Source organism: Heteronotia binoei, chromosome 18, assembly GCF_032191835.1.
Source record: "Heteronotia binoei isolate CCM8104 ecotype False Entrance Well chromosome 18, APGP_CSIRO_Hbin_v1, whole genome shotgun sequence".
Taxonomy (NCBI): domain Eukaryota; kingdom Metazoa; phylum Chordata; class Lepidosauria; order Squamata; family Gekkonidae; genus Heteronotia; species Heteronotia binoei.
The window spans coordinates 13,918,259-13,944,774 of record NC_083240.1 but is presented as its reverse complement, the minus strand read 5'-3'; the positions used below and the strand labels follow the sequence as shown (position 1 = coordinate 13,944,774).

General features: G+C 45.2%; 1 protein-coding gene across 3 annotated transcripts in view; it reads left to right on the top strand.

Moving 5' to 3' along the window:
- Positions 1–26,516, top strand: part of MMEL1 (membrane metalloendopeptidase like 1) — an 84,188-nt gene that overhangs the window by 20,082 nt on the left and 37,590 nt on the right. Inside the window, exons 1-2 of one of the 3 annotated variants that reach the window (XM_060259131.1) lie at positions 3,860–3,998; positions 4,177–4,340. In XM_060259131.1, the coding sequence (XP_060115114.1) occupies positions 3,949–3,998; positions 4,177–4,340 (214 nt within the window). In that variant the 5' untranslated portion in view covers positions 3,860–3,948. Of the gene's footprint in view, positions 1–3,859; positions 3,999–4,176; positions 4,341–26,516 lie in introns of those variants that run through there. The other 2 variants (XM_060259133.1, XM_060259132.1) reach the window with 2 other exon arrangements.

Sequence of the window (26,516 nt, the reverse complement as noted above, 5' to 3'; positions counted from 1 at the left end):
CCAGGTATTTCCCAACCCGGCTCCAGCAACCCTGTGTGTGCATTCTTCATTGCTGAGTCACAACCATTCACTACCTGTATTTGTGGACTTCAGGATCACCCAAGGCAGTGTGGCTCAGTGGTAGTGCACCTGCATTGCAGGAAGAAGGTCCCAGTTCAGTCCCTGCTGTCTCCAGTTAAAGAATTTCACATGGTGGGTGTTGGGATAGGTTTTTCTTTGCCTGAGGCCCTGGAGAACTCTTGCAAATGGGAGTAAATAATAGATTTTGTCAGGGCAACTGTCAAACTCTGTACTAACCCCACAGAGTAGATAATGGTCTGGCTTAGTATAAGGCGACTTGATAAGAACCATATTGGAGAAGGGCTGTAGCTCAGTGGTAGAGCATCTGCTTGGCATGCAGGAGGTCCCAGGTTCAATCCCTGTCATCTCCAAATAAAAGGACCAGACAGAAGAAGAGTTGGTTTTATACCCCACCCTTCGTTACCTGAGGAGTGACTTACAGCTGCATGAGGAGGACTGGGGAATCAAACCCGGTTCTCCAGATTAGAGTTCACCGCTCTTAACCGCTATACCAAACTGGCTCTGGGTGCTGTGAAAGACTTCCATGTGAGACCCTGGGGAACCGCTGCCAGTCTGAGTAGACAATGCTAACCTGGATGGAGCGATGGCCTGATTCTGTTTATGGCAGCTTCATGTGGGTTACAGCTCAGTAGCAGAGCCATCTTGCAAGGTGATTTTGGGTGGCAGGTGGCTTGCTGCCCTTTTGACTGGGGTGGTGGCCCAGGAGAGCCCCAGGCTGGACAGCGCAGCAGGCCTCACTCACCCGGGGCTCCCCTTTCTTGCATTGGGTTGCTTTTGGCTGCGGGGGGGGGCATATGCTAACGAGTTATGCTAATGAGCTCCACCACCTATTTTTCTACAAAACGACCCCCAGGAAGCCCCATGTTCAATCCCCTGGCAATTTCAATTAAAAGGCTCAGGTTAAATTCCCATTTAAAAGGTTTTGTTAGTAGGCAGTGGGAAAAACCTCAGCTTCAGACTCTGGAGACCCAGACCGATTCCCCACTAGCCCCACTAGCCTTGTCCCGGTCTCACACTCCTCTTCTCCATGGGGCTTCCATCTGATTTCAAGAACAATAGATTGCGGGGTTTGTACAGAGTCAGACCTAGTTTTCAGTGGTGATCCCCCACCCCAGTACTAACATGGACCAACTTTGCTTCACTTCCAGGATCTGGTGAGATTTGGCTAGCCTGGGCTATCCAAGTCAGGGTGGAAGCTAAGTTGGTGGTGGAAAGTGCTGCTAAGTCGCAACCAACTTCCAGTGACCCTGTAGGGTTTCAAGGCAAGAGACAACAGAGGGGGTTTGCCACTTCCTGCCTCTCTAGGCTCTCTGTAGCAACCCTGGACTTCCTTGGAGGTCTCCCATCCAAATATTAACAAGGATGGACCCTGCTTTCCTTCTGAGGAGACTGGGATAGCCTGAACCATCCTGGTCAAGACAGAAGCTAAGTTAGATGACTTTTGATAGACAACAAATTCATGGAGGAACAGTCCATCGATACATAAGAACATAAGAGAAGCCATGTTGGATCAGGCCAATGGCCCATCCAGTCCAACACTCTGTGTCACACAGTGGCAAAAAATTTTATACATACACACACACTGTGGCTAATAGCCACTGATGGACCTCTGCTCCATATTTTTATCTAAACCCCTCTTGAAGGTGGCTATGCTTGTAGCCGCCACCACCTCCTGTGGCAGTGAATTCCACATGTTAATCACCCTTTGGGTGAAGAAGTACTTCCTTTTATCCGTTTTAACCTGGCTGCTCAGCAATTTCATTGAGTGCCCACGAGTTCTTGTATTGATACTATTGACAGTGATGGCTAGGGCTACCAGATGACCTCTTTTCAAAGGACATGTCCTCTGTTTTCAGTGTCTCTTCTCTTTTGGGCTCTTTTTTTTTTTTTTAAGTGATGAAAATGTCCTCTTTTAGGGTTGGAAGGTAAGGAATATTCCCAGGGCCTTTTTTAAAAAAGGAATGCAGTTCCAGCAGGCTTGGTATCAGGGAGTGTGGCCTAATATGCAGAATTATGAGTGCCTGCTGGACTTTTTCCTACAAAAAGCCCTGTGTAAAACAATGGTGATGTCAGGGTGTGTGGCCTAATATGCAAATGAGTTCCTGCTGGGCTTTTTCTACCAAAAAAAGTCCTGTTGGTAGCAATGACCATAGCTTCAATAGTAGGGAGTATTTGAAATGAGATTTGTCATAGTGATCACTCACTTGAAGTAGTGAGTTGGGAAATAGGCTCTTTTTTTTGTTATTCAGAATATGGTAACCCTAGCAATGGCTAAGTAGAACTTCCATGTTCACACTGGAAAAACAATGTGATGTGGAAGGAGGGGTGTATAACAAGGGAAGATTTTAGCCACCATGTCCTTCTTGGTTGCCTTCTTGGAACTCCATTTGGCCATTGCTAGGGGCAAAAACGACCTTTGGACTCATCCAACTGTGCTCTTCGGACGTTTTTCCAATTCAGCAATGCTGTTATTAGGTTGCCACCAGAAGGAACATATATGAACATATGAAGGGACGGTGGCTCAGTGTTGAGCATCTGCTTGGTAAGCAGAAGGTACCAGGTTCAATCCCTAGCATCTCCAACTAAAAAGGGTCCAGGCAAGTTGGCATGAAAAACCTCAGCTTAAGACCCTGGAGAGCTGCTGCCAGTCTGAGTAGACAATACTGACTTTTACGGGCCTGATTAAATATAAGGCAGCTTCAGCAACGCTGTTCTTAGGTTGCCACCAGAAGGAAAGAACAGGAACTCATTCAGTAAAAGTAAAGGAACTCATTTAGTGGATGCTAAATGTGACCTCCTTGCACAGACCACCACTCCTACATTCCAGATGTTTATTTATGTCTTTTATCCCCTGCCTTTCTCTCCAACGGGTACCCTAAGGGGCTTACATAATCATCCTGTCCCCCGTTTTATCCTCACAACAACCCAGGTTAGGACGAGAGTGTGTGACTGGCCCAAGGTCACCTAGCAGCCTTCCAGGGCATGAGTGGCAATTTGAATTTGGGTCTCCCAGATACTAGTCTGGCATTCTCAACTACTACATCACACTGGCTGTTACTGCTACACATTTTAAAATATGCGATATTAAGGAGCTAGCTCATTGCCGTTGCAGCCAACTTCCTTCTTTAGCATTTCCAGGGAGAACAGAGAACTGCTGCATATTTCAGTGCCTGATATAAAAGGGACAATGATGTGTGTGTGTGTGTGCTTTAAATCCAAAAAGCACAGATGGGGATATTTCAGGGCTCCAGCCACCTACCACCGCAGCCGTTTGATCAAAAGAACAGTTTGCTCAGGCTCAGCAGAACAGAGAAAGAGCATTCCCGTAGGAAAGTGAGAGACAAGTTAAAGAGCCTGCCGCAGACGCTGTGTCTTTCTTCTGCCACTTGCTGTTTATGTGTTGTGCGATTACAAAAATCCTCCTCTTCCCTCCTCCTCCCTCCTCCTCCTCCTTCTTCTTGGGATCATTTGTTGGAAGGAAGCGGCAGCACAAGGCTGAGCTGAGAAGTTTTGGCATGGACTTGGGAAGGCAGAGGAGCTGGAGGTTGGAAGACCCAGCGCCCCGGCTGGCCCGCCGCTCCTCCACAGCACCAGCATGCTGGCAGGCTGCTGCCTTTCCTGCTAGTTCAGCCTCTGGTGGGACCTGGTTTGGAACCACCACCTTTTAGCATCAGCTGATGGAATTCTCCAGGTCTCCTCCTTGGAGAGAAGATTCCCTCTAAGTCGCTGGGAAGACGCTTCAGTGGAAAGAGGGGAAAGGGAGCTTCCTTCGGTGGAGGGCGAAGGCTCTCCTTTCAAAAAGCCAAAGAGGTCTGTCTGTCTTTGGACGCTGATTTGCTCAGAGCTCCCAGTCTGCAGGAACTGAAGATGGAGAATGAGGTTGGGAAATCTGTGGATAACCAAATGGATAAATACATGTAATTATTGATCGGTGTTCTGTTCTCTTTTTTCCCCCTCCTCTTTTCCTGTTTGCTTCTGGTCTTACCTGCTTCCCTGCCTTCAGTTCTGCCGCTGCTGGTCTTTGGATCAAACACGCTCCTGCCCGTTTGGATAGCTGACCCACGGCCCTAATCATTATGTCTCCTTCTCCTTCAGAGTAACCATCATGGGGAAATCAGAAAGCCAAATGGATATTGTGGAGAAATCAACCAGACCCGGGCAGAAGTCCTGGAGCTTCGTCACTATCGGCCTGGCGGTGCTTCTGACCCTTATGACCTGTGCCGTGGTGACCCTTGTCTTCCTCTACTCCAGCAACAGAGGTAAGGAAACTTTTTAAAATCTTTTATGGCTTCTTCCAAGAGTTGCAGGGATAGGGTGCTGAGAAAAAGAAACGGTTTGGCTGCAATCGCTGTGCCCCAGATCACATCTTTCTGTCATTCTCTGTTCTGACTCACTGGTAGAGCATCAGCTTGGCATGCAGAAGGTTCCAGGTTCAATTCCCCGGCATCACCAATAAGGACCAGACAATAGGTGATGTGAACACCTCTGCCTGAGACCCTGGAGAGCCACTACCAGTCTGAACAGGGGTAGCCAAACTGCGGCTCAGGAGCCACATGTGGCTCTTTCACATATATTGTGTGACTTTCAAAGCCCTCACTGCCCCATATCTCTTTAAATCACATCTCCAAGCCAAGCTAGTCAGAAGCTTAGAGAAAACATTTAAAGTTGCTTTCTTTCCACCTCTCTCTCCCCATCTCCCTCCCTCCCTTCTTGTCTTGTGGCTTGGAGAATACATTTAAAGTTAAAGTTGCTTTGTTTCCACCTCTGCCTCCCCATCTCCTTCCCTCCCTTCCTTCTTCTCTTGCGGCTCTCCAACATCTGACATTCATGTCTTGCGGCTCTCAAGACATCTAACATTTATTCTGTGTGGCGCTAACGTTAAGCAAGCTTGGCCACCCCTGGACTAGACAATACTGACTTTGATGAACCAAGGGTCTGATTCAGTGTAATGCAGCTTCATGCATGTTCATGTGAGTCCTCTCTCAGTAGTGGAGCCACTTTGGAAGGTGAAAGCCCCACAGAGGTCTTTTCTAGCCTTTGCAATCGGAGATCTTTACCTTGAGATGCCAGAAACAGAATCCAAAACCTTCAGAATGCACAACACGTGCATTCTTCCAGGTAAACTCACTTCTGAGTCTACTCACAAAATCATTTCTCCAAGGCTTTTTTTTTAAAGGCACCTTGACATACATTAACCTCTTGTGTGTTTTCAAGCTCAATAAGTAAATCTTGACTTGAAAGGTGTTTAGAAATGAAGAGCCCCTGAGTAATTGCATGCTTACTTTTAATGAGAACTTACATAGGCTGTTGCTACAGTTCGCACTTCCTCGCAGAATGACCCAAGTTACCAGGAAAGGAAAAAAAGAAGAGACCCAAAGTTTTTGATTAAGTTTGAGAAGGGTCTTTCAGTTTCAAATCCTTGCTTTCACGGGGAGTTCCTGGGGGTGGGAGAAATGAAGGCAAAAATAGTACTTAAGATTTATCCAAGATGGAGTGGCCAAAGCTGCTTAATGTAAGAGCCACATAGAATACATGTCAGATGATTGAGAGCCACAAGACATGAACCTCAGATGTTTGAAAACCATGAGACATGAATGTCAGATGCTTGAGAGCTGCAAGACAGGAAGGGAGGGAGGCAAATAGATGGGGGAGAGAGAGGTGGAAAGAAAGCAATTTTAACTTTAGATGCACTCCCCAAGCTGAATATTTTATGATTTTAATAGAACCAAACCAAGCCAAGTGAGTATTATATATGTGATATAAAGAGACAAATGCCTTCTCCAAGCTGGCCGATAGGGTGGTGGGGGCTTTGAGAGCCACACAATATGTGTGAAAGAGCCAAACTGAGCCGCAGTTTGGCCACCCCGATCCAGAGGCAGAGTACTCACTGGGGATGTGGAGGATCTCAGATTCAGTCCCTGGCACCTATATTTAAAGGCTCCGAGAGATCTGGTTTTTAGAAAGACCTTTCTCTGCCAGGTACCCTGGAGCGCTGCAGCCAGTCACCATAGACAGTCCCAATCTGGATGGATCGATCGTCTGAGACTTGGCATAATGCAGCCTCGTATGTTCCTCTGCATGTTCAAGTCCCCCAAACTGATACTGGAAAGCTGAATTGGACTAACAAGCTGTCTTAAACAAGCTGCTTAACAAAGCCTGTCTGTATAGTTTCTTATCTTATGACATATGCCAATCTCATTCATCCGTATTCTCACCAACACCCCAGAAGGACCATACATCCTCTTTATTTTATTGTATTTCTTATTTGGAATAAGAGGTTACAATAGTAGATTGTAATGTGATGTAATGAATAGTAGAATGTAATGTAATTCAGAGTGGTAGCATCATAGAATCATAGAGTTGGAAGGGACCTCCAGGGTCATCTAGTCCAACCCCTGCACAATGCAGGAAACTCACAAACACCTCCCCCTAAATTCACAGGATCTTCATTGCTGTCAGATGGCCATCTAACCTCTGTTTAAAAACCTCCAAGGAAGGAGAACCCACCACCTCCCAAGGAAGCCTGTTCCACTGAGGAATCGCTCTAGCGGTCAGGAAGTTCTTCCTAATGTTGAGCCGGAAACTCTTTTGATTTAATTTCAACCCATTGGTTCTGGTCCTATCTTCCTGAGAAAACAATTCAACACAGAAAACAATTCAACACCATTCTCTATATGACAGCCCTTCAAGTACTTGAGGATGGTGATCATATCACCTTTCAGCCATCTCCTTTCCAGGCTAAACATCCCCAGCTCCTTCAACCTTTCCTCATAGGACTTGGTCTCCAGACCCCTCACCATCTTCATCGCTCTCCTCTAGATCCATTCCAGCTTGTCTATATCCTTCTTAAAATGTGGTGCCCAAAACTGAACATAATACTCCAGGTGAGGTCTTACCAGAGCAGAGTAAAGCGATATCATCACATCACATGATCTGGACACTATACTTCTGTTGATACAGCCCAAAAATGCATTTGCCTTTTTAGGCACCACATCACACTGTTGACTCATGTTCAGCGTATGATCCACTAAGACCCCTAGATCCTTTTCTCACATACTACCGCTAAGACAAGTCTCCCCCATCCTATAACCATGCATTGGATTTTTCCTACCTAAATGCAGAACTTCACATTTATCCCTGTTAAAATTCATTTTATTGATTTTAGCCCAGTTTTCCAGCCTGTCAAGGTCATCCTGTATCCTGTTTCTGTCTTCTTCAGTGTTTGCAACCCCTCCCAATTTCATATCATCTGCAAATTTAATAATCATTCCTTCTATTCCTTCATCCAAATCATTGATAAAGATGTTGAACAAAACAGGTCCCAGGACAGATCCTTGAGGCACTCCATTTGTCACTCCTCTCCAAGAGGATGAAGAACCATTCACAAGCACTCTTTGGGTGCGATCTGTCAGCCAGTTACAGATCCACCTAATGGTAACAGGATCCAAACCACATTTTACCTACTTGTCAACAAGGATAGTATGTGGAGCCTTATCAAAAGCCTTACTGAAATCAAGATAAACGATGTCTACAGCATTCCCCTGATCCAGCAAGGTAATCACTTACTTTCTCAAAAAAAGAGATCAGGTTAGTCTGACATGACTTGTTCTTGAGAAAACCATGCTGGCTCTTAGTAATCACATCCATTCTTTCTAAATGTTCCAGGAAAAAGGAAAGGAAAGGTCCCCTGTGCAAGCACCAGTCGTTTCCGACTCTGGGGTGACGTTTTCACAACGTTTTCATGGCAGACTTTTTACAGGGTGGTTTGCCATTGCCTTCCCCAGTCTTTTACACTTTCCCCCCAGCAAGCTGGGTACTCATTTTACCGACCTCGGAAAGATGGAAGGCTGAGTCAACCTTGGGCTGGTTACCTGAATCCAGCTTCCGCCGGAATTGAACTCAGGTCGTGAGCAGAGAGTTCAGACTACAGTAGTGCAGTACTGCTGCTTTACCACTCTGCACCAGGGGGCCGCTAAAAATGTTCCAGGACCGACTGTTTAATGATTTGTTCTAAAACTTTTCCAGGCATAGACAGCAAGCTGACGGGTCAGTAGTTACCTGGATCATCTTTTTTCCCCTTCTTGAAGATGGAGACAACATTTGCCTGCCTCCAATCTTCCGACACCTCTCCTGTTCTCCAAGAATTCTCAAAAATAATAGCCAGAGGCTCAGAAATTACATCCACAAGATCTTTTAGAACCCTTGGATGCAATTCATCTGACCCTGAGGACTTAGTTTCATTTAGAGAAACTAGGTGTTTATGTACTACCCCTATGCTGATCCTAGGTTGGAACTTCATACCCTCCTTGTATGTTCTGTTTTTGCCATGTTGAGCACCGTTCCCTCAGAAGAGAAGACTGAGGAAAAGTAGGAACTGACTGTAGGTAGATCAGAATGTATTTCTTGTTTCTGGGAACTGGGGACAGGGCGGGATAACTCTACACCAGGAGTGGCCAAACTGTGGCTCAGGAGCCACATGTGGCTCTTTCACACATATTGTGTGGCTCTCGAAGCCCTCACTGCTCTGCTGTCTAGCTTGGAGAAGGCATTACTCTCTTTAAATCACTTCTCCAAGCATTTAGTTGCTTTCTTTCCACCTCTCTTTCCCCCATCAATTTTCCTTCCTTCTTTCCTTTCTTCCTTCCCTCCCTCCCTTAACATTCATGTCTTGCAGCTCTCAAACATCTGATGTTTATTCTATGTGTCTCTTACGTTATGCAAATTTGGCTACCCCTGCAATCACCACACTTCAAAGAAGATGATGCCGTAGGGTCTCCTCATATTGGAGAGGAGAGGGATGGAGTGAAATGCCAGGGTCTCCGTTAATTACTCTCAGCATTCCGCACTTAAGGATGCATCTGCCCATCAAGCTCCAACGTTGACATATTTATTTCCTTTACTGTGCCCCCTCCAGAATTAAACCCAAAACAAATGGTAGCCCCATAAGCTATTCCTGAATCTGTTAAACATCTACAGTGTGCTATATGCGTATTTACTGCTCACCTTCTACCTATGGATGTGGACCGATAATGTCCATTTAATTGCATACTAAAGCTCATACCCTGAATAAAACTTTGCTGGTCTTCAAGGGCCACTGGACTCAGACTTTGTTCTATTGCTTCAGACCAACACAGTTACCCACCTGAATCTGTATGGATGATTTTACTTGGGATCAGCAGTTTGAAGTGTTCTAGCTGAAGGCAGAAGGGAACCTGTTTTTGTGTGTGTGTGTGTGTGTGTGTGTGTGTGTGTTTTTTGGGGGGGTTAGTAAAGCTGCAAAACCCAACACAGCATTGCTTCATTCGAGCCTGTGAACTCTGTAATTTGGTGTCTTTTGCAGAAACTCAGAGGCAGTCTGTCATTAGAAGGGAGAGTTTTTTAAAGTAACACCCACACAGAAAGCACATAGGCACTCAAGTGTTGGTGACAGGGAAAGAGAGAGAGAGAGAGAGAGACGCTGTATTTATTCTACCTTTAAAAGCTTCTTTTGGAAGGCGTTGATGAGGTATTGGCGAGACAGCGCACGTCATATCACCCTCAGTGACATCTGTGACTTTTGTGCCAGTAAAGCATCAGCGTGTTTAAGGTTTGGCCTCCAGGGGCTTCTTAAAATTTATGGAATGGGTCAGACGGTGGAGCTTAGATGGTCAACAGCAAAGGGCCATCCAGACATTTTTCCATGATGCATCCAAGAGCGATTTCTTTCAGGCCAGAAAGTATCAGTGACAATTAATTTTGTGTTTGAATTTTTAGAGGTTGATTGCCTAACTCTTTTTTTTTTGCATTCATGCTCCCTTTCCAATTTCAACTTTAAATGTTCATGCTGATCAGAATGTTTTGCTCATGTTCCCCATGGGTTGGGATTAATCTGTATCTAGACTCTCGCTGCAGCTGACATTCAGATTTCATGGGGTGGACAGCGGTGATGGGTTTGTTTGGTTGTTTTTCATGAAAAGCTGCCATGGGATGTTGCCAGACTGAGTCAAAGACCAAGAGCTTGGGGAAGAAACTCTTAACCCCTTCCCTCCCAAGACCATTTGCTCCTCTAGGGTTGCCAAGCCCAATTCAAGAAATATCTGAGGGCTTTGGGGGTGGAGCTAGGAGTCATTGGGGGTGGATCCTGGAGCAAGGTTGTGACAAGCATAATTGACCTCCAAAGGGAGTTCTAGTCATCACATTGAAAGGGACCTCACACCTTTTAAATGCCTTCCCCCTCCATTGGAAATAATGGATAGGGGCACCTTCTTTGGGGGCTCATAGAATTGGACCCCCTGGTCCAATCCTTTTGAAACTTGGAAGGTGTTTTGAGGAGAGGCATAGAATGGTATGCTGAAAATTCAGTGCCTCTACCTAAAAAAACAGCCCCCCCCAGATACCCATGGATCAATTCTCCATTATCCCCTATGGGAATTGGTTTACATAGGGGATAATGGAGTGCCCAGCAGACATTTCCCTCCCCACCCCACTTTCTGATGACCCTGAAGTGTGGGGAGGGCCTCCAAACTGGGGGATTTCCTGCCCTCACCTGGGGATTGGCAGCCCTACGTTTTTCTCCCTATGGAGAAAAGATGCAAGTTTTCCTACCCCCTCCCCCACTGAAGAAAAACACTGAGATGGAATCTAAGGGAGGAATTAGCATATTTTCACCCTATGTGTTCCTTTACTTTTCGTTTAAGTTCTCTCTGTGTTCCCTAAAACAATTTCACTAGAATTTCTGAACCTAATTCCAGATATGAAATATTTACAGTGTGTCACAGCTTTCAGCCTCAGTTCAGCTTCAGTTTGCTTTATTACGGTCCATGACCAAATGCACAGCACAATGCAGGCCAACAACAACCACATAAAATTGTAAAAATCAAGATGGACCTAAATAAGTAAAACGTAAGATATTTAAAAAATAAATGTGAAAATAAAATATAGGACATTAGTATGTATAATGAGATATGACAAATAATACAGTAGTGGTCAAACATCTTCTAGCTTAATAAATATAGTACATATAATAAAAAAATTTAAAAATTATACAGCTCCAGAAAAAATATTAACTAGCATACACTGGTTAAAATTACAATCTGTTACCTCGACAGCCTCTTTCATTCATTTGTCCCCTTTCTGCTATGATGTGCATTAATAAAGCAAATAAATAAATAAAGCAGTTATTTTACTGCTAAATCTGTTTTATGCCAATAAAGGCTTGCTATTTGCTATTTGCATTAATAAAGCACAGCAAGTAGTGGATCATACTTAGGACTGTATCAATATTTGTTCCATGTGGCATCATACACATCGTAGTAGATGTGTATGATTTATTGCATCTTTTCTTCCTCTGACTTAGCAATGGGTATGGACACATTAATAAAACACTACCCCAAAAAATGATCTTGAAGCGATCATACGCATGACTGCATGAAGATGCAAGCATCAACCAATGTGCATTGATTGATAAAACACCACACACAGAAAACACCCGATAAACTGCTTTATTGCTTTATTGCAGTGTTTTATCGATGACATTAGTCATGGAGGGAAAGTCTATTAAAATGCTGAAGGAACATGAAGTTTTGGCAAACCATGAATGTACAGCGCTTTGAATAATGTTTGAAGTTTTCTGAAAAGCGGAGGATACATAATGCATCAGTTCCACTCCAGAAACAACACCTGATAATTTAAACCTATAAAATCTCAGAAGCATCCCTCATCTGGATTAGTAAAACAATTAAAAATGAAAGTTGGGGCAAAATTGCATTGAACTGGATATCATATATAGTTTAACATTACAAATAATTAAGAAAGAAATGGTGATTAAAAATCAATAAAACCCTGTCCTGGATAGCCCAAGGCTAGCCTGATCTCATCAGATCTCAGAAGCAAAGCAGGATTGGCCCTGGCTAGTATTTGGATGGGCGACCATCCAAGGAACACCAGGGCTGGTATACAGAAGCAGGCAGTGGCAAGTGACCTCTGAACTTCTCTTACTTAAAAAAAACTCTACAGGGTCAACATTGGCTGTGACTTGACTGCAAAAATAAAACTGTAATGAAAAGAAGTAGGAATTTGTACAGCATAAAAGACTAAAAAACAAAGTTAACAGCCAAATGCTGAACTCATAGCCTGAAAGAACCATAGATGATGGGTTTCCCTGGGCCAGCACTGAGAAAGGCCAGTTCCACATGACCAGTTGCTTAACATCTAAAACCAGGAGCATTGGGGGCATTAGATTTGCTTGCTTAAGACAGTGGTTCTCAAACTTCTTGATATGGGATGTGCTTCTAAACTTACTTGTTAAACTAGTTGGGTGTAGTGGTTAAGTCTGATAAAGCCAGTTTGTGGTAATGGTTAAAACCAGTTTGGTGTAGTGATTAAGTGTACGGACGCTTATCTGGGAGAACCAGATTTGATTCCCTGCTCCTCTGTGTGCAGCTGCTGGAGTGACCTTGGGTCAATCATAACCCTCTCAGAGCTGTTCTGCTCAAGAGCAGTTTTGGTCAGAGCTCTCTCAGGCTCAGCCCCCCTAGCTCACAGAGTGTTTGTTGTGGGGAGAGGAAGGGAAGGAGGTTGTAAGCCGCTTTGAGACTCCAAGTAAAGGGCAGGGCATAAATCCAGTCTCTTCTCTTTTTCTTCTTCCTAATTTCCCAACTTCTTGGATATCCCACTGCCCACTGAGCCCCTGTCACATAGGGTTGCCAGCCTCCCAGTGGAACCTCTGGAGATCTGGATTTATAGCTCATCTCCAGATTTCAAAGATAAATTTCTCCAGAGGAAATGGCTGCTTTGGCAGGTGGGTTCAAAAGCAGTCATTGCATTGCGTTTTGCATTGCATTTTGAGAGCCACTGGTTTTGGAGGTGCTTATAGCTACTTTTTTTTTCTGGTAGTACCCAAGGCAGCTTTGTGAAATTTAAACAGCAAGTATAGTAAAAACACACACAAAAGTATTTTACAGTCCAAAGCAACAACTAACACCAGGCTAAAAGCTTGGGGGGGGAAACAGCAATAAAATAATATTTTCCTTAAAGAGACGGTTTAAAACCAGCAAAAATAGCAATCCAGAAATCAGCAATCCACCATGAAATAGGTACTTCAGATAAGGTGGGAGAGGAATGGAATGCAATGCAAAACCTGTATAAAACACAATAGTTTCCACAAGTCTTAGGCAGGGCCATAGCCAGCGGGGGGGGGGGGGGGGCACACAGAGGAGGTATCCCCTTACAAATCTGCATCACTCCCCACCCAATCTTCCCTTCTGGAAAAAAGAGGTGCCAGAACTTTCAAGAGGGAAGTCAAGGAGAAACACATGGGTGCCCCTCATGAATTTTTAAACATTTTTTGAGAATCTTATTTCCACAAAGAGGTTCCGGAACGCCATTCCACCGTGTTCCCCCAGGAAAGAAGGCCCAGTCAGAATTCAAAAAAGCCCTGCTTGTCTGATCTGTCAATCTTACTTTTGCTGATGTCAACTTACAAAGAAGGGTGTCTGTAGCCAAACTCAAAACTGCTGCTCGCTAAGATTTTAGAACCTACAGGGATACATGTAGAAAGAGAAACTGATTTAGGAACCCAGCTGCAGTTGTCCAGGAGGGGTTTTTTCCAGGATAAAGACTGGGCAAACATGCTTTTTGAGGGGGTACATTTCTGATGCAAAAGCTAAAAATAGCAGATCATGGGGGGGGGGGGGGGAGAAAGTATGTTAAAAACAAAACAAAAAAAACCCAAAATCATATTCCAACCATTGGAAACAAATACACACAAACACACACAATGTTATCAGAGTGAACACAATCCTCCAGGAGTCTGGCCTTCAGTAACACTGTGCAGAAAGTTTACACATATTTATATCTGTTCCCCATGGTGATGGGAGTAAAAATATCCCCGTGACACCGAGGCCCAGTGCTTTTCGCACCTCCAAATAAGCAAGCCCTGGTATAACCCACCGGCATTCATCATGCTGTAGCACAGACCCCCTCGGTCAGCTTCCAAGGAAAATAGTGCAGCGGAAGAGCTTGATAAGGAGAGATTGTCAGTGGCTGAGACGATGCAGAGGTTCTCTAGTTTTGAGTCCCAAAGCCAAGATGCTTCTGAAATTGCAAATTTTGCTTCAGCGTGGCAAAACAAGCATACTTGGGGAAGTATAGAACTTCAGGATGCGCTGCCAATAGTCAGGCGTATATGAAAAGGTGGGCAAATGCTGCCCACCAAAGGGAGATCCAGGTGGGCAGCCGTGTTGGTCTGAAGCAGGAGAACAAAGTTGGAGTCAAGTTGTACCTTTATGACCAACAAAGTTTTATTCAGAACGTAACTTCATGTGCTCCAAGCACACTTCATCAGATGAAGAATCAGGTACAGTGGGCAGAGCTACATATAGCTGGTAGGCAGTAGTTAAGAATGCAAAAAAATGGTATAAATTTAAGATCCAATGACAGAATGCCAGTTTGGTGTAGTGATTAAGTGTGCGGGCTCTTATCTGGGAGAACCGGGTTTGATTCCCCACTCCTGCACTTGCACCTGCTGGAATGGCCTTGGGTCAGCCATAGCTCTGGCAGAGCTTGTCCTTGAAAGCGCAGCTTTTGTGAGAGCTCTCTCAGTCCCACCCACCTCACAGGGTGTCTGTTGTAGGGGAGGGAGATAAAGGAGATTGTGAGCCACTCTGAGATTCGGAGTGGAGGGCGGGATATAAATCCAATATCATCATCATCAGAATAGTAAGATTAACAAATTGAGCAAACCTTTGATCTGGGTAGCGCGAGTATGAGAAAGCAATAAAACAGTAATATGTCAAAATGTGAGAACGACTGTCAATCACTCTGTACCTGATTCCTCGTCTGATGAAGTGTGCTTGAAGCACGCGAAAGCTTACGTTCTGAATAAAACTTGGTTGGTCTTAAAGATGCGCTTGACTCCTACCCAAAGGGAGGAAAGCCTCTTGTCAAAGATTTGCCCTTTCGCCCAAAGCTGGCAGGTGTTTTTGTCCTTTTGGGCAACTGTGATTCTTGCTCCTGTTTCCACATTCTGCTGCTTCTTTTTTTGCCATCAAGTTGCAGTGGGGTTATGGTGATTTGTAGCGCTTTCAAGGCAAAACCTGGTTTTGTTCTTGACAAAGTTCCTCCATCACTGGGTTTTTGTCTACTTTCTGAATTTTTTAATGAAGCATTGTGCACATGAAATTCGCCTCAGCCTTCTGCTTAGGGTTGCCAAGTCCAATTCAAGAAATACCTGGGGACTTTGGGGGTGGAGCTAGGAGACATTGGGGTGGAGACAAGCATAATTGAACTCCAAAGGGAGTTCTGGCCATCACGTTTCAAGGGACTGCACATCTTTTAAATGCCTTCTTTCCATAGGAAATGGGAGCACCTTCTTTGGGGGCTCATAGAATTGAACCCCCTGGTCCAATCTTTTTGAAACTCAGGGAGTATTTTGGGGAGAGCCACTGAATATTTTACTGAAAATTTGGTGCCTCTACCTCAAAAAGCAGGGCCCCCAGAGCCCCAGATACTTGTAGATAAATTCTTCATTATTTTCTATGGGAATAAGTCTCCATAGGGAATCATGAGTACCCAGCAGACATTTCCCTCCCCTTCCCTCCCCCCGCTGTTTTCCGATGACCCTGAAGCAGGAAGAGGGCCTCCATACCGGGGGATCCCCTGCCCCCACCTGGGGATTGGCAACCCTACTTCTGCTCCTGCCATTCATTTGTGTCTTTCTCTACTTTGTGCATTAACTATACATGTGTGCGCACTAATTTTTTTAAATCCCGGGGGTTAGACAATCTTGATGTGATTATATGTTCAGTTGTATCAGGATTCTTTTGTGTGTGTGTGTTTCATCAATGCAGAGAAGACCATGTGCACACCAATAAAATGATGCATAAGAATATTTTTTTTACAAAAGCATACATATCTCAGGTTTGCTTTTTGGAACAAAATGGTAGAAGATGATGAAGAAGAAGTTATTGGATTTATATTCAACCTTACACTCTGCATCTCAGAATCTCAGAGTGGCTTACAATCTCCTTTACCTTCCTCCCCCACAACAGACACCCTGTAGGTGGGGCTAAGAGAGCTCTCTCAGAAGCTGCTCTTTCAAGGACAACTCTGCGAGAGCTATGGCTGACCCAAAGCCAGGCCTCAGATTCAGTGAGAGCTCACAGGAACACAATTCCTGAATCTTTCTGAGAGTTCCACTTTCTGAGAGTTCCACCAGCCGGTTTGGTGTAGTGGTTAAGTGTGCGGACTCTTATCTGGGAGAACCGGGTTTGATTCTCCACTCCTCCACTTGCACCTGCTAGCATGGCCTTGGGTCAGCCATAGCTCTGGCAGAGGTTGTCCTTGAAAGGGCAGCTGCTGTGAGAGCCCTCTCCAGCCCCACCCACCTCACAGGGTGACTGTTGTGGGGGAGGAAGGGAAAGGAGATTGTGAGCCGCTCTGAGACTCTTCGGAGTGAAGGGCGGGATATAAATCCAATATCTTCTTCTTCTTCTTCTGAGAGTTCCACCTCTTTGTCCATTGAATAGTATATGCAGCTGTATAACAATCCCTGGATGAGCTCCATCACCTATTTTTCTACAAAATGACCCCTGCCCAAGGCCATTCTAGCAGCTGCAAGTGGAGGAGTGGAGAATCAAACCTGGTCCTCCCAGATAAGAGTTTAACCACGACACCAAACTGGCTTGCCAACTTAAAACTTGGCACCTTTCATGCAAGCTGACTACCTTAATAACCTGTTCAGGATATTCTGGGGATTGCAGAGAATGCAAGCCAAAAGGCTTTGTGAGAGATGTGGACTTTAGCTGGAGTTTGAAAGGAGAGGGTTCAGTCAAACTTGCTAAATAATGCACTTTCAATCCACTTTCAAGGCACTTTCCAAATGGATTTTGCCAGTTCACACAGCTGGAAAGTGCCTTGAAAGTGTATTATTTAGTGTGCGTGACTGCACCCAGAGGTGGCATTATGTAGGTTTTCTGGGAGGAGACCACAGGAGAAAAGGACTTAATGGAAAGGATGGCTCTTGAGTTGGAGTTTGAAGGAAGAGGTTGCCTCATAGGAGTTGTGGAAGCAGGTTTGCTCACCTGAAGGTGCAACCTAAAGATCTCCCATTATTTCATTAGATGTCAGAGATCATTTCCCTTGGAGGAAATGTCTGCTTGGAAGGGTGGACTCTATAGAATTGTACCCAGCTGAGGCCCCTCCCCCTCCCCAAACCCCGCCCTCGCCGGGATCCACCCCTAAATCTCCGGGTATTTCAGGCAACCCTATGTGAGAGGGAACTGTAGACACAGAAGACTTAGAGAAGAAATAGATTTTGAGCCGATTTGGAGGGAAAGAAGATGGTACCGCAGAGGGGGTGCCAAAGGAGAACAGCTGGAGTTTTGATGTAAAATTGTGAAATCCCCTGATCACGGATGCTTTGGCAGACTGCATCCCACTCCGTATGTCTAGAGGTTCTTGATAGAGTCTCCACTGATAAATATGCAGCAGCTTTGGGAACCGAGTGCAGGGAATATGATTAATGATATGCCTTCTGGTGTAAGCAAAGTGAGAAAGAGAGAGAGAGAGAGAGAATCTGCTATTACTAAGCATGAGGGTCATTCAACTGGCTCCAACCAATTCTGAGAAAACAGTTCTGGGAGACGATATCTCCAGCCAGTCCCTCAGTCACAGTTCTCTCATTTTGTTGCTTCTGATTTTCCCACTTGATAGTCTCTCTCTCTCTCCCCCACCCTGCTGTGGGCACTCGTTTGCATTTCTTATCGCCAAAAGGGGAGGGGAAACTGGAAGAGCAAAGTTTTTCAGGGCAAAACCATCTGGAACCATCTGGAAATAGGGGCTCCAAGCCCAATGCGCAACCTGTGCTGCGAAGAGGGGTATAACATGCAGTGCTCCCTGTGAGCTGTGGTCTTGTGAGCAAAAATTCTACTTCATGAGCTACTGGCTTTAAAGTTGTCAGTGAGTGATTCGGCTACTGCATAAATGAGTTTGCTCTGGGGTCATCCTTCCTGAGCTAAGACAAAAAATGTGTGAGCCAGAGGCTAGAAAACTGTGAGCTAGCTCACACTAACTTACTGTACATCATTCCTCATCTGAAGAAGTGTGCATGCACGGGAAAGTTTGTTGGTCTTAAAGATGCTACTGGACTCCTGCTTAGCTCACACTAACTCACCTTAGAGGGAACACTGATGACATGTATTCTCGGCCTTTAGAAAAGAGGAGTTATTGATCTGCCCAGGCCTTGAATTCAGCAGGAGTGCAGCTCCTGAACCTTTCTGAGGGTTCCCCCTCCTCCTCCCCACCCACCTTGTCCATTGAATAGTAGATGCAGCTGCATAACAATCCCTGGATTAGGAGAGCAGCCAGCCAGCCACGGCCAGCCACCATGGGCTTTGCCATGCCTCCAGCAGTTCTCATTAACCCCTGGAGAAGACCACATCACCCTTTCTCCACTTCTTATGTGATTTTGGGTGGCAGGTGGCTTGCTGGCCTTTTGACTGGGGCGGGAGGCAGCCAAGGAGAACCCCAGGTGAGCGAGGACTGTTTGGGCTGGCTGGATCTCTAGACAACCCGAGCAGGCCTTGCTTGCCCGGGGATCTCCTTTCCTGCATCGGGTTCCTGTTGGTTGGTGGGGGGCAGCATATGCTAATGAGCTCCACCACCTATTTTCCTACAAAACAACCCCTGGATCTGCCCAAGCTTAGTTTGATATGAACCTGTTCATGGGAAAGGGCAGAATATAAGTCAAATAAATAAATATTGACAAGATGTCGCAGAGTTTTCTGCTCGGTGGGGTTTACAATGAGGTACTGTGCTTATTTATTGTGTAAGGTGCAGGTGGTGATAATTCTCGGCGTTGATGTAGTGGTGTTGTTTCCCATGGCTGGGTCTTGGGAATATCTGTGTTCATATACATGTATTTGGTATCTGGGAGAGGCTCCATGTCTCTGGGTTGCCAGTCTCCACATGGGACCTGGAGATCTTCTGGAATTACAACTGCGCTCCAGGCAATAGCAATCAGTTCCCCTGCTGAAAACATCTGCTTTGGAGGGGTGGGCTCTATGGCCTTATACCCTGCTGAGGTCTTTCCCCTCTCCAACCTCTGCCCTCTGCAGGCTGCACCCTAAAATCTCCAGGACTCCCCAACTCAGATTTGACATGCCATCAAGTGAGGAGTAGGGAATGGATTTGCTTTCTCATTGGCCCATATATGTCTTGGTGTAGTAGTTGGTGTAGCCAGCTTGGTGTAGTGGTTAAGAGCAGTGAACTCTAAGCTGGACAAGCAAGTTTAATGACAGCAGACTAGCATGGGGTCGCCAGCCTCCAGGTGGGGCCTGGAGATCTCCTGCTTTTACAACTGACCTCTAGCTGGCAGACATCTGCTCCCCTGGGACTTTCTATTTTTAATTACTTTTGAAACTGTTGTAGAAAATTTTGGATGCTTATGCACTTATAAATATGTTGATACTTTTCTACTTTGTTTAGTACTCTTTGGCACAGTTGTTTGGTTTACTGTTCTCTACTGTGCCACCACTGTTTTTCTCCCCTGGAGAAAATGGTGGCTTTGAAGGGGGGACTCTACGGCATTGTACCATGTGGAGGCCCCTCCCCTCCCCAAACCCCACCTTCTCCCAGGTATTTTCCAGCACAGACCCAGCAATCCCAAGCCTGGGCCATCCAGGGCAGGGCAGGGCAGGTCCAAGCTACATAAAACTTTATTAGTTGAACTGGCTTCCTGATCTAGTCAAAAGTAAACCAGGGACTTTAGAAGTGGAGTCCCTGAAGTACCAATCTAGTGTTTTCCCACCATCCTGGCTATGTAAGCAGGTAGGCCTTTTTCACCTTCTGTGCCAGCTGCAGCATCCTAGCAAGCTCCTACAAGGGCATACAGAGGCAGGAATACTAACATTTTGAGATTATTTAACAAGGATTTGCACACCAAAAAATGGTTCTCGGTTTGGGTTTTAATCAGAGTTGTGTGATCACGCCTCTGTCTGAATCTCAATTTGATTGCAAATTGCAAGCAGCGCTCTCGGATTGCTCCCTTTTTATCAAAAGCTCAGGTTGGCCTGGGGTGAGGTGGCACTGAATTATACTGACTGTGTACCTGTTCCAGTCGAGCATCTGGCATCTCTTCTGAAAGCATGGGGAGGGCAGAGGGGATCTTCATTGGCAGAGCCTTGCCTCTCTAAGCCACCAAGCTTCATCTTCAGCTCCAGTTGGCTCCTTTCTACCCACCCAAGCTTTATGCCGATGGCTACGCATTTACATCTGAGTGAGCCAGCTGTACCGCAGTCCTCCCAATTCCAAGGGAGCGGCATCCCATTCTGTGCCCCATTTGACCTTGGCGGGGTTTTCTTCCATGGTTGCTGGCAGCCATCTAGGATCTTCTGAGGAAGTACTGTCTGTACCACCTGCACTGGCCTCAGAGCCAACTGCAGTGGCTGGAGATACATAAAGCATTTGCCAGGACCCCAAAGCTAGAGATGAGCTGATTTCTCCAGTCTTCTTCTATTATTGTTTTGGAAATCTGTTCTGTTTTGCATTCCTTTGCTGCTTAATCTCATGTTAATCGGGAGAATTTTTACAATTCTCTTTTTTGTTGTTGTTGCAGGAACTCCTTTGCATATTAGTCAGCATCTCCCTGACATAACTAATCCTCCCGGATTTTACAGTAGGCCCTGTAAGCTCTTGGAGGATCGGCTACATCAGGGGTGTGTGGCCTAATATGCAAAGGAGTTCCTGCAACAACAGCAAAAAAGCCCAACAATTCATTATCTTTTTTAAAAATATATATTATTATTATTATTTATATTAAATCCAAACCAACACAAGGGGAACACAGGGAACATAGGGAAAACAAATAACAGAAATACAAATCCAACATACAAGAGTACAATTTAAATCATTGAATGCATATAGCAAACGATTTACTAAAACAATACATAATAATATGCTAGGTATTAAGAATTAAGAGGAAACCTGCCATTTATTCTATTCCCAACAAATTCCAAAACCGGGGCCCAAAGCAAATCATAATCTATAGCCAAATCAGTATCTTATTTATTTATTTTACTCGATTTTTAATGCACCCTTCTCATAGAACAGGCTCAGGGCGGGTTACATCATAAAAACAAACAAAATTACACTGGAACATAGGTCGTTTTCGCACTCACCTTAATCAGCAGCGACGACCCTCTTCACCGCACAGGATCTGCGTGGATTTCGCACTAATTGCCACGGAGCACCCAGAAGAGCCGGAAAGTCCCGGCGCTTTTGCGGCGCAAACGGAAACCGCCAAAAACCAGTTTCCGTTTGCGCCGCAAAAGTGCCGGGACTTTCCGGCTCTTCTGGGGGCTCCGCGGCAATTAGTGCGAAATCCCCGCAGATCCTGTGCGGTGAAGAGGGTCGTCGCTGCTGATTAAGGTGAGTGCGAAAACAACCATAAAGTTTGCGACAGTTTTAGTTCATTCTCATCTTCCCCCCTCTTTACGCACATTGTGCATAAAGAAAAAACTTTGCAAAAAAAAAAGACTTATCCTTATATGATCAAGTTGGATTCCATATCGGTGCTCCTATGTACTAGCAAAGCAGACAAATTTTCAGGCAGTTAAGTGTGCAATCACTTCAGAGTTGTTTGAGTCATAATTTTGTACCAAGACGCACATCACCCAGAGCCTGGCCTAGGCTGGGATTAGGTGATTAAGCAAATCAAATCAAATCAATAAATAAAAGCTGATGTCCTGAAGGAAAAAAGACATGAATGAACCAAAAGCTGTGGCAAAAGGTGCATAGACAGTGTAGGGTACAAAATTAAGATTCTCAAAAAGTGCAACAACCAAGGAATCGTAATGCATCAACTCCAGCGCGTGTGCACATGCTGACTTATGGTGACCTCATAGGGTTTTCAAGGCAAGAGACGTTCGGAGGTGGTTTGCCATTGCCTGCCTCTGCATCATAGCATCAGTTCCAATAGGACCAGGTAATCCAATAATTCTAAAATCCAGGGAGAAATTTGAATGAAGAGAAATTAGGAACTATCTCTGCCTGACGTCTCCCCTGCAGTGCATTGTTCTCATTTCACACAGAGAACATATGAACATATGAAGCTGCCTTATACTGAAGGTCCATCAAAGTCAGCATTGTCTACTCAGACTGGCAGCGGCTCTCCAGGGTCTCAAACTGAGGTTTTTCACACCTATTTGCCTGGATCCTTTTCAGTTGGAGATGCTGAGGATTAAACCTGGGACCTCCTGGTTACCAAGCAAATGCTCTACCACTGAGCCACCATCCCTCCCCAAGGCACAAGAGAATTCTTGCATACCTCATCTCTTACAAATTAAAGGGGATCACCACAGATAGTCTCCTTGGGTGGCCTCTAAAAACAAAAAGCTGACTTTGAAGAGGCAGGTGGACACACAATCCACACGTGCCCAACGGCAGAACAAGACAAGGATCAACCTGTACCTCTTCTTGTGGCATGCTGATTTCTAGAAGGATTCTCATGGCTGTCCTCAGCGGTAGACAGTTATTAACAGCAAACCCTGACACAGCTTGGAGGTATCTCCGAGGTGTTGTTTGCCATTTACGTAACGGTGTTTATTTCTTGATAATTTACCATGAAGTCTTCAAAGAAGCAATGATCACAGCCTCCAACACGACACGATGGAGACATTACCGAATCGTTTTTTCCATTTGTAGCAGCCAGTTCTGTCCATTTGCCAAATGGAAGCACTTTGAAAAGGTCAAATGCATACTCGTTTATCCGCAAGTAAACAAGGGGGAGATTGTGAAAGGTGGAATAACTTGGTCACTTGAGGAAGAGAGGCAGGGAGATTTTCTAACCGAAACAAGCACTCAGATATTTCTGCAATATGCTCAGTTGTATAAAGAAGAGCAACACCTTGTGATTGGTTGGGGAGTTTCTCTCCAGAGCCCAACCCATTCTGATGAACCTGTTCTTCAGAGAGCCAGTTTGGTGTAGTGGTTAAGTATGCGAACTCTTATCAGGGAGAACCAGGTTTGATTCCCCACTCCTCCACTTGCAGCTGCTGGAATGGCCTTGGGTCAGCCATAGCTCTGGCAGAGGTTGTCCTTGAAAGGGCAGCTGCTGTGAGAGTCCTCTCCAGCCCCACCCGCCTCACAGGATGTCTGTTGTGGGGGGAGAAGATATAGGAGATTGTGAGCTGCTCTGAGTCCCTGATTCAGAGAGAAGGCCAGGGTATAAATCTGCAGTCTTCTTCTTCCCTGAAGTTGTCCTAGGAGCAAACACTTCCAGTGAGATGTGCTATCTCTTTCCTGTAATGTACTTGGGGCTCTACCACGTAGCAACTAGGGATGAGACTTCTTCCCCAATCTGTCCTTGACCATGCACTCTAGGGAAGGGGCTGTGGCTCAGTGTACAGCATCTGCTTGGGATGCAGAAGGCCCCAGGTTCAATCCCCAGCATCTCCCGTTAAAGGACCAGGTAGGAAGTAATGGGAAAGACCTCTGCAAGAGACCCTGGAGATCCGCTGCCGCTCTGAGAAGACAATACCAGCCCTGATGGTCTGATTCAGTATAAGACAGCTTCATGTGTGCATGTATGTACGTACTCCTTTAAGTTCTACTTTAAATAGAAGAAATTTCCAAAGGTAACTGGAGCATGCACAGTTTGCCTCAGAAACAGCTATTGATTTGTAAACCTACCCATTACCAGTTATTACCAGTTATCTGTGTCCCCCAAGAAAGCACAAGAGAATAGTAATTTTGATGTGAACGTATTGATGGCTGCACTGAGACTTGTTTTGTGCAGTGGAAGAGGGGTTGATATACAGGTGCCCATCTGTTCACCACCATGCAAAGAACGTCTTGCTGGAATCGTCTATAATAGACTGCCAAGATACATGGGGAGGGGGGGTTGTTTTTGCAATGTTTTATCAGTGCACCCAGGGCTTTTTTGAGCAGGAACACACAGGAACGCAGTTCTGGCTGGCATGGTGTCAGGGGTGTGGCCTAATATGCAAATGAGTCCCTGCTGGGCTTTTTCAGCAAAAAAGACCTGTGCAAAACAATGGTGACACTGGGGTATGTGGCCTAATATGCAAATGAGTCCCTGCTGAGCTTTTTCGGCAAAAAAGACCTGTGCAAAACAATGGTGACACTGGGGTGTGGCCTAATATGCAAATGAGTCCCTGCTGGGCTTTTTCGGCAAAAAAGACCTGCGCAAAACAATGGTGACACTGGGGTATGTGGCCTAATATGCAAATGAGTCCCTGCTGAGCTTTTTCGGCAAAAAAGACCTGTGCAAAACAATGGTGACACTGCGGTGTGTGGCCTAATATGCAAATGAGTCCCTGCTGAGGTTTTTTGGCAAAAAAGACCTGCGCAAAACAATGGTGGCACTGGGGTGTGTGGCCTAATATGCAAATGAGTCCCTGCTGGGCTTTTTCAGCAAGGAAGACCTGTGCAAAACAATGGTGGCACTGGGGTGTGCGGCCTAATATGCAAATGAGTCCCTGCTGGGCTTTTTCTACCAAAAAACCTCTGTGTGCACCCATGCATTTCAGAAATGTGACAGCTGACCTGGAGAAATGAAAAGCTGCGGCCAATTACGCATGTACGTTTGATGGAGAGCAGGTACAGCAGCACACCTCCTCTCTGTTTTGCTTTTGCCAAAGGGCAAGTCTTATTTATAACGCTTACGGTCACTCCACATGATCTGCTTTGTCCATATTCCTTGTGCGAAGCTCAAGATTTAAACATGCAAAAATAACATCCAATTAATGTAGTGGTGTGTCTGTGCCTCTGTAAAATGATATAAAATTAAGTCAAGGCTCCAGTGGTTACATGAGGGCTGCATGCATATAAAGCTGACCCCAGGAGAGCCATGAGAATGACCAAATTTCATCCATTCTGTTATCTCAAAAGACAATAAAATTAGCTGCTTCTGAAATTTCTCCCCAGATTTTGAGTTCAAAACGATGTGATTATCTTTCTGAAAAGGAACCAATGTGTTAGAAATCAGTCCTCACTTGTTCTATGTATGTTGTTCTCTGAGAGCCAGTTTGGTGTAGTGGTTAAGCGTGTGGACTCTTATCTGGGAGAACTGGGTTTGATTCCCCACTCCTCCACTTGCAGCTGCTGGGATGGCCTTCAGTCAGTCGTAGCTCTCACAGAAGTTGTCCTTGAAAGGGCAGCTGCTGTGAGAGCTCTCTCAGCCCCACCTAACTCATAGTTGTAGTCTGTTGTGAGGCAGGAAGAAAAAGGAGATTGTAAACCACTCTGAGATTCAGAGTAACAGACAGGATATAAATGCAATTTCTTCTTCTTCTTCCACATTTTGTTGCAGTGTTTAGTTCCTTCGTCATTCTTGGTTATCAGTGCAGGAATTAGGGAGGGACATAGAAATTTTATTTCAGTTTGGGTCTGGCTCCTTTGGCATATTAATAATCTTCTTTAATAGCAATACATCACATATTTGGGGTCTGTTAATCTATGTGATTTGAACCCCAGTGCATAGACCTGAGAAAAGGTTCCACTCTCATTAGTGCCGTTTTCCTTCTATCAATTCCTCATGATACTGGAGGGCTCTTTGATGTTCTTTTTAAAAAGTCGCTACTTGCTAGAGCACTGTAATTTTTTTTCCTCCCATCAAGTCGTATACAACTTAAAGACAGGGATTTCAGTTTGGTGTGGTGGTTAAGAGCCAGTTTGGTGTAGTGATTAAGAGTGCAGACTCTAATCTGGGAGAACTGGGTTTGATTCCCCACTCCTTCGTGTGGCTGTTGGGTGACTTTGAGCCAGCCGCTGTTCTCTCAAGAGCAGTTCTCAAAAGAGCTCTCTCAGCCCCACCTACCTCACAGGGTGTCTGTTGTGGGGAGAGGAAGGGAAGAAGATTGTAAACGACTCTGAGTGAAGGGCAGGGTATAAATCCAATCTCCTCCTCCTCCTCCTCCTCTTCTTCACAAGAAATATATACAAATGGTTTGCCTGCCTCTGCATAGCAACCCTGGACTTCCTTGGTGGTTTCCCATCCAAGGCATAACAGGGCTAACCGTGCTTAGCTTCTAGGTCAGAGCACTGTAACACCAATTAAACAGTGTTATGGTGGGGAAACAATTTTGTTTATTTATTTATAAATTAGACTTTTAGACCACCATACCCTGTACATGCAAGGCTCAGGGCAATAAACAATGGTATAAAACATGGTCCTAACCTGTAAAGCAATTAAAGACAAGACAATTACAATGTAAGACAATTCCAGAAGAATGTCAGCTGGTGCTAAAATAGTCAAATTATACAGTTTCCCCATGGGGGAGGGGAGAAAGGAAGGAGTGTCAGGCCAGCTGGAAACCATCGCTGTCCTCAACCATCAGCCTGATGGAACATCTCTGCCTTACAGGTGAACTGCATAAGGTGCCACAGGACTTAGGTGTTATTCAGCAGAGAGTTCCATCAGGTTGGGGCCAGGGGCA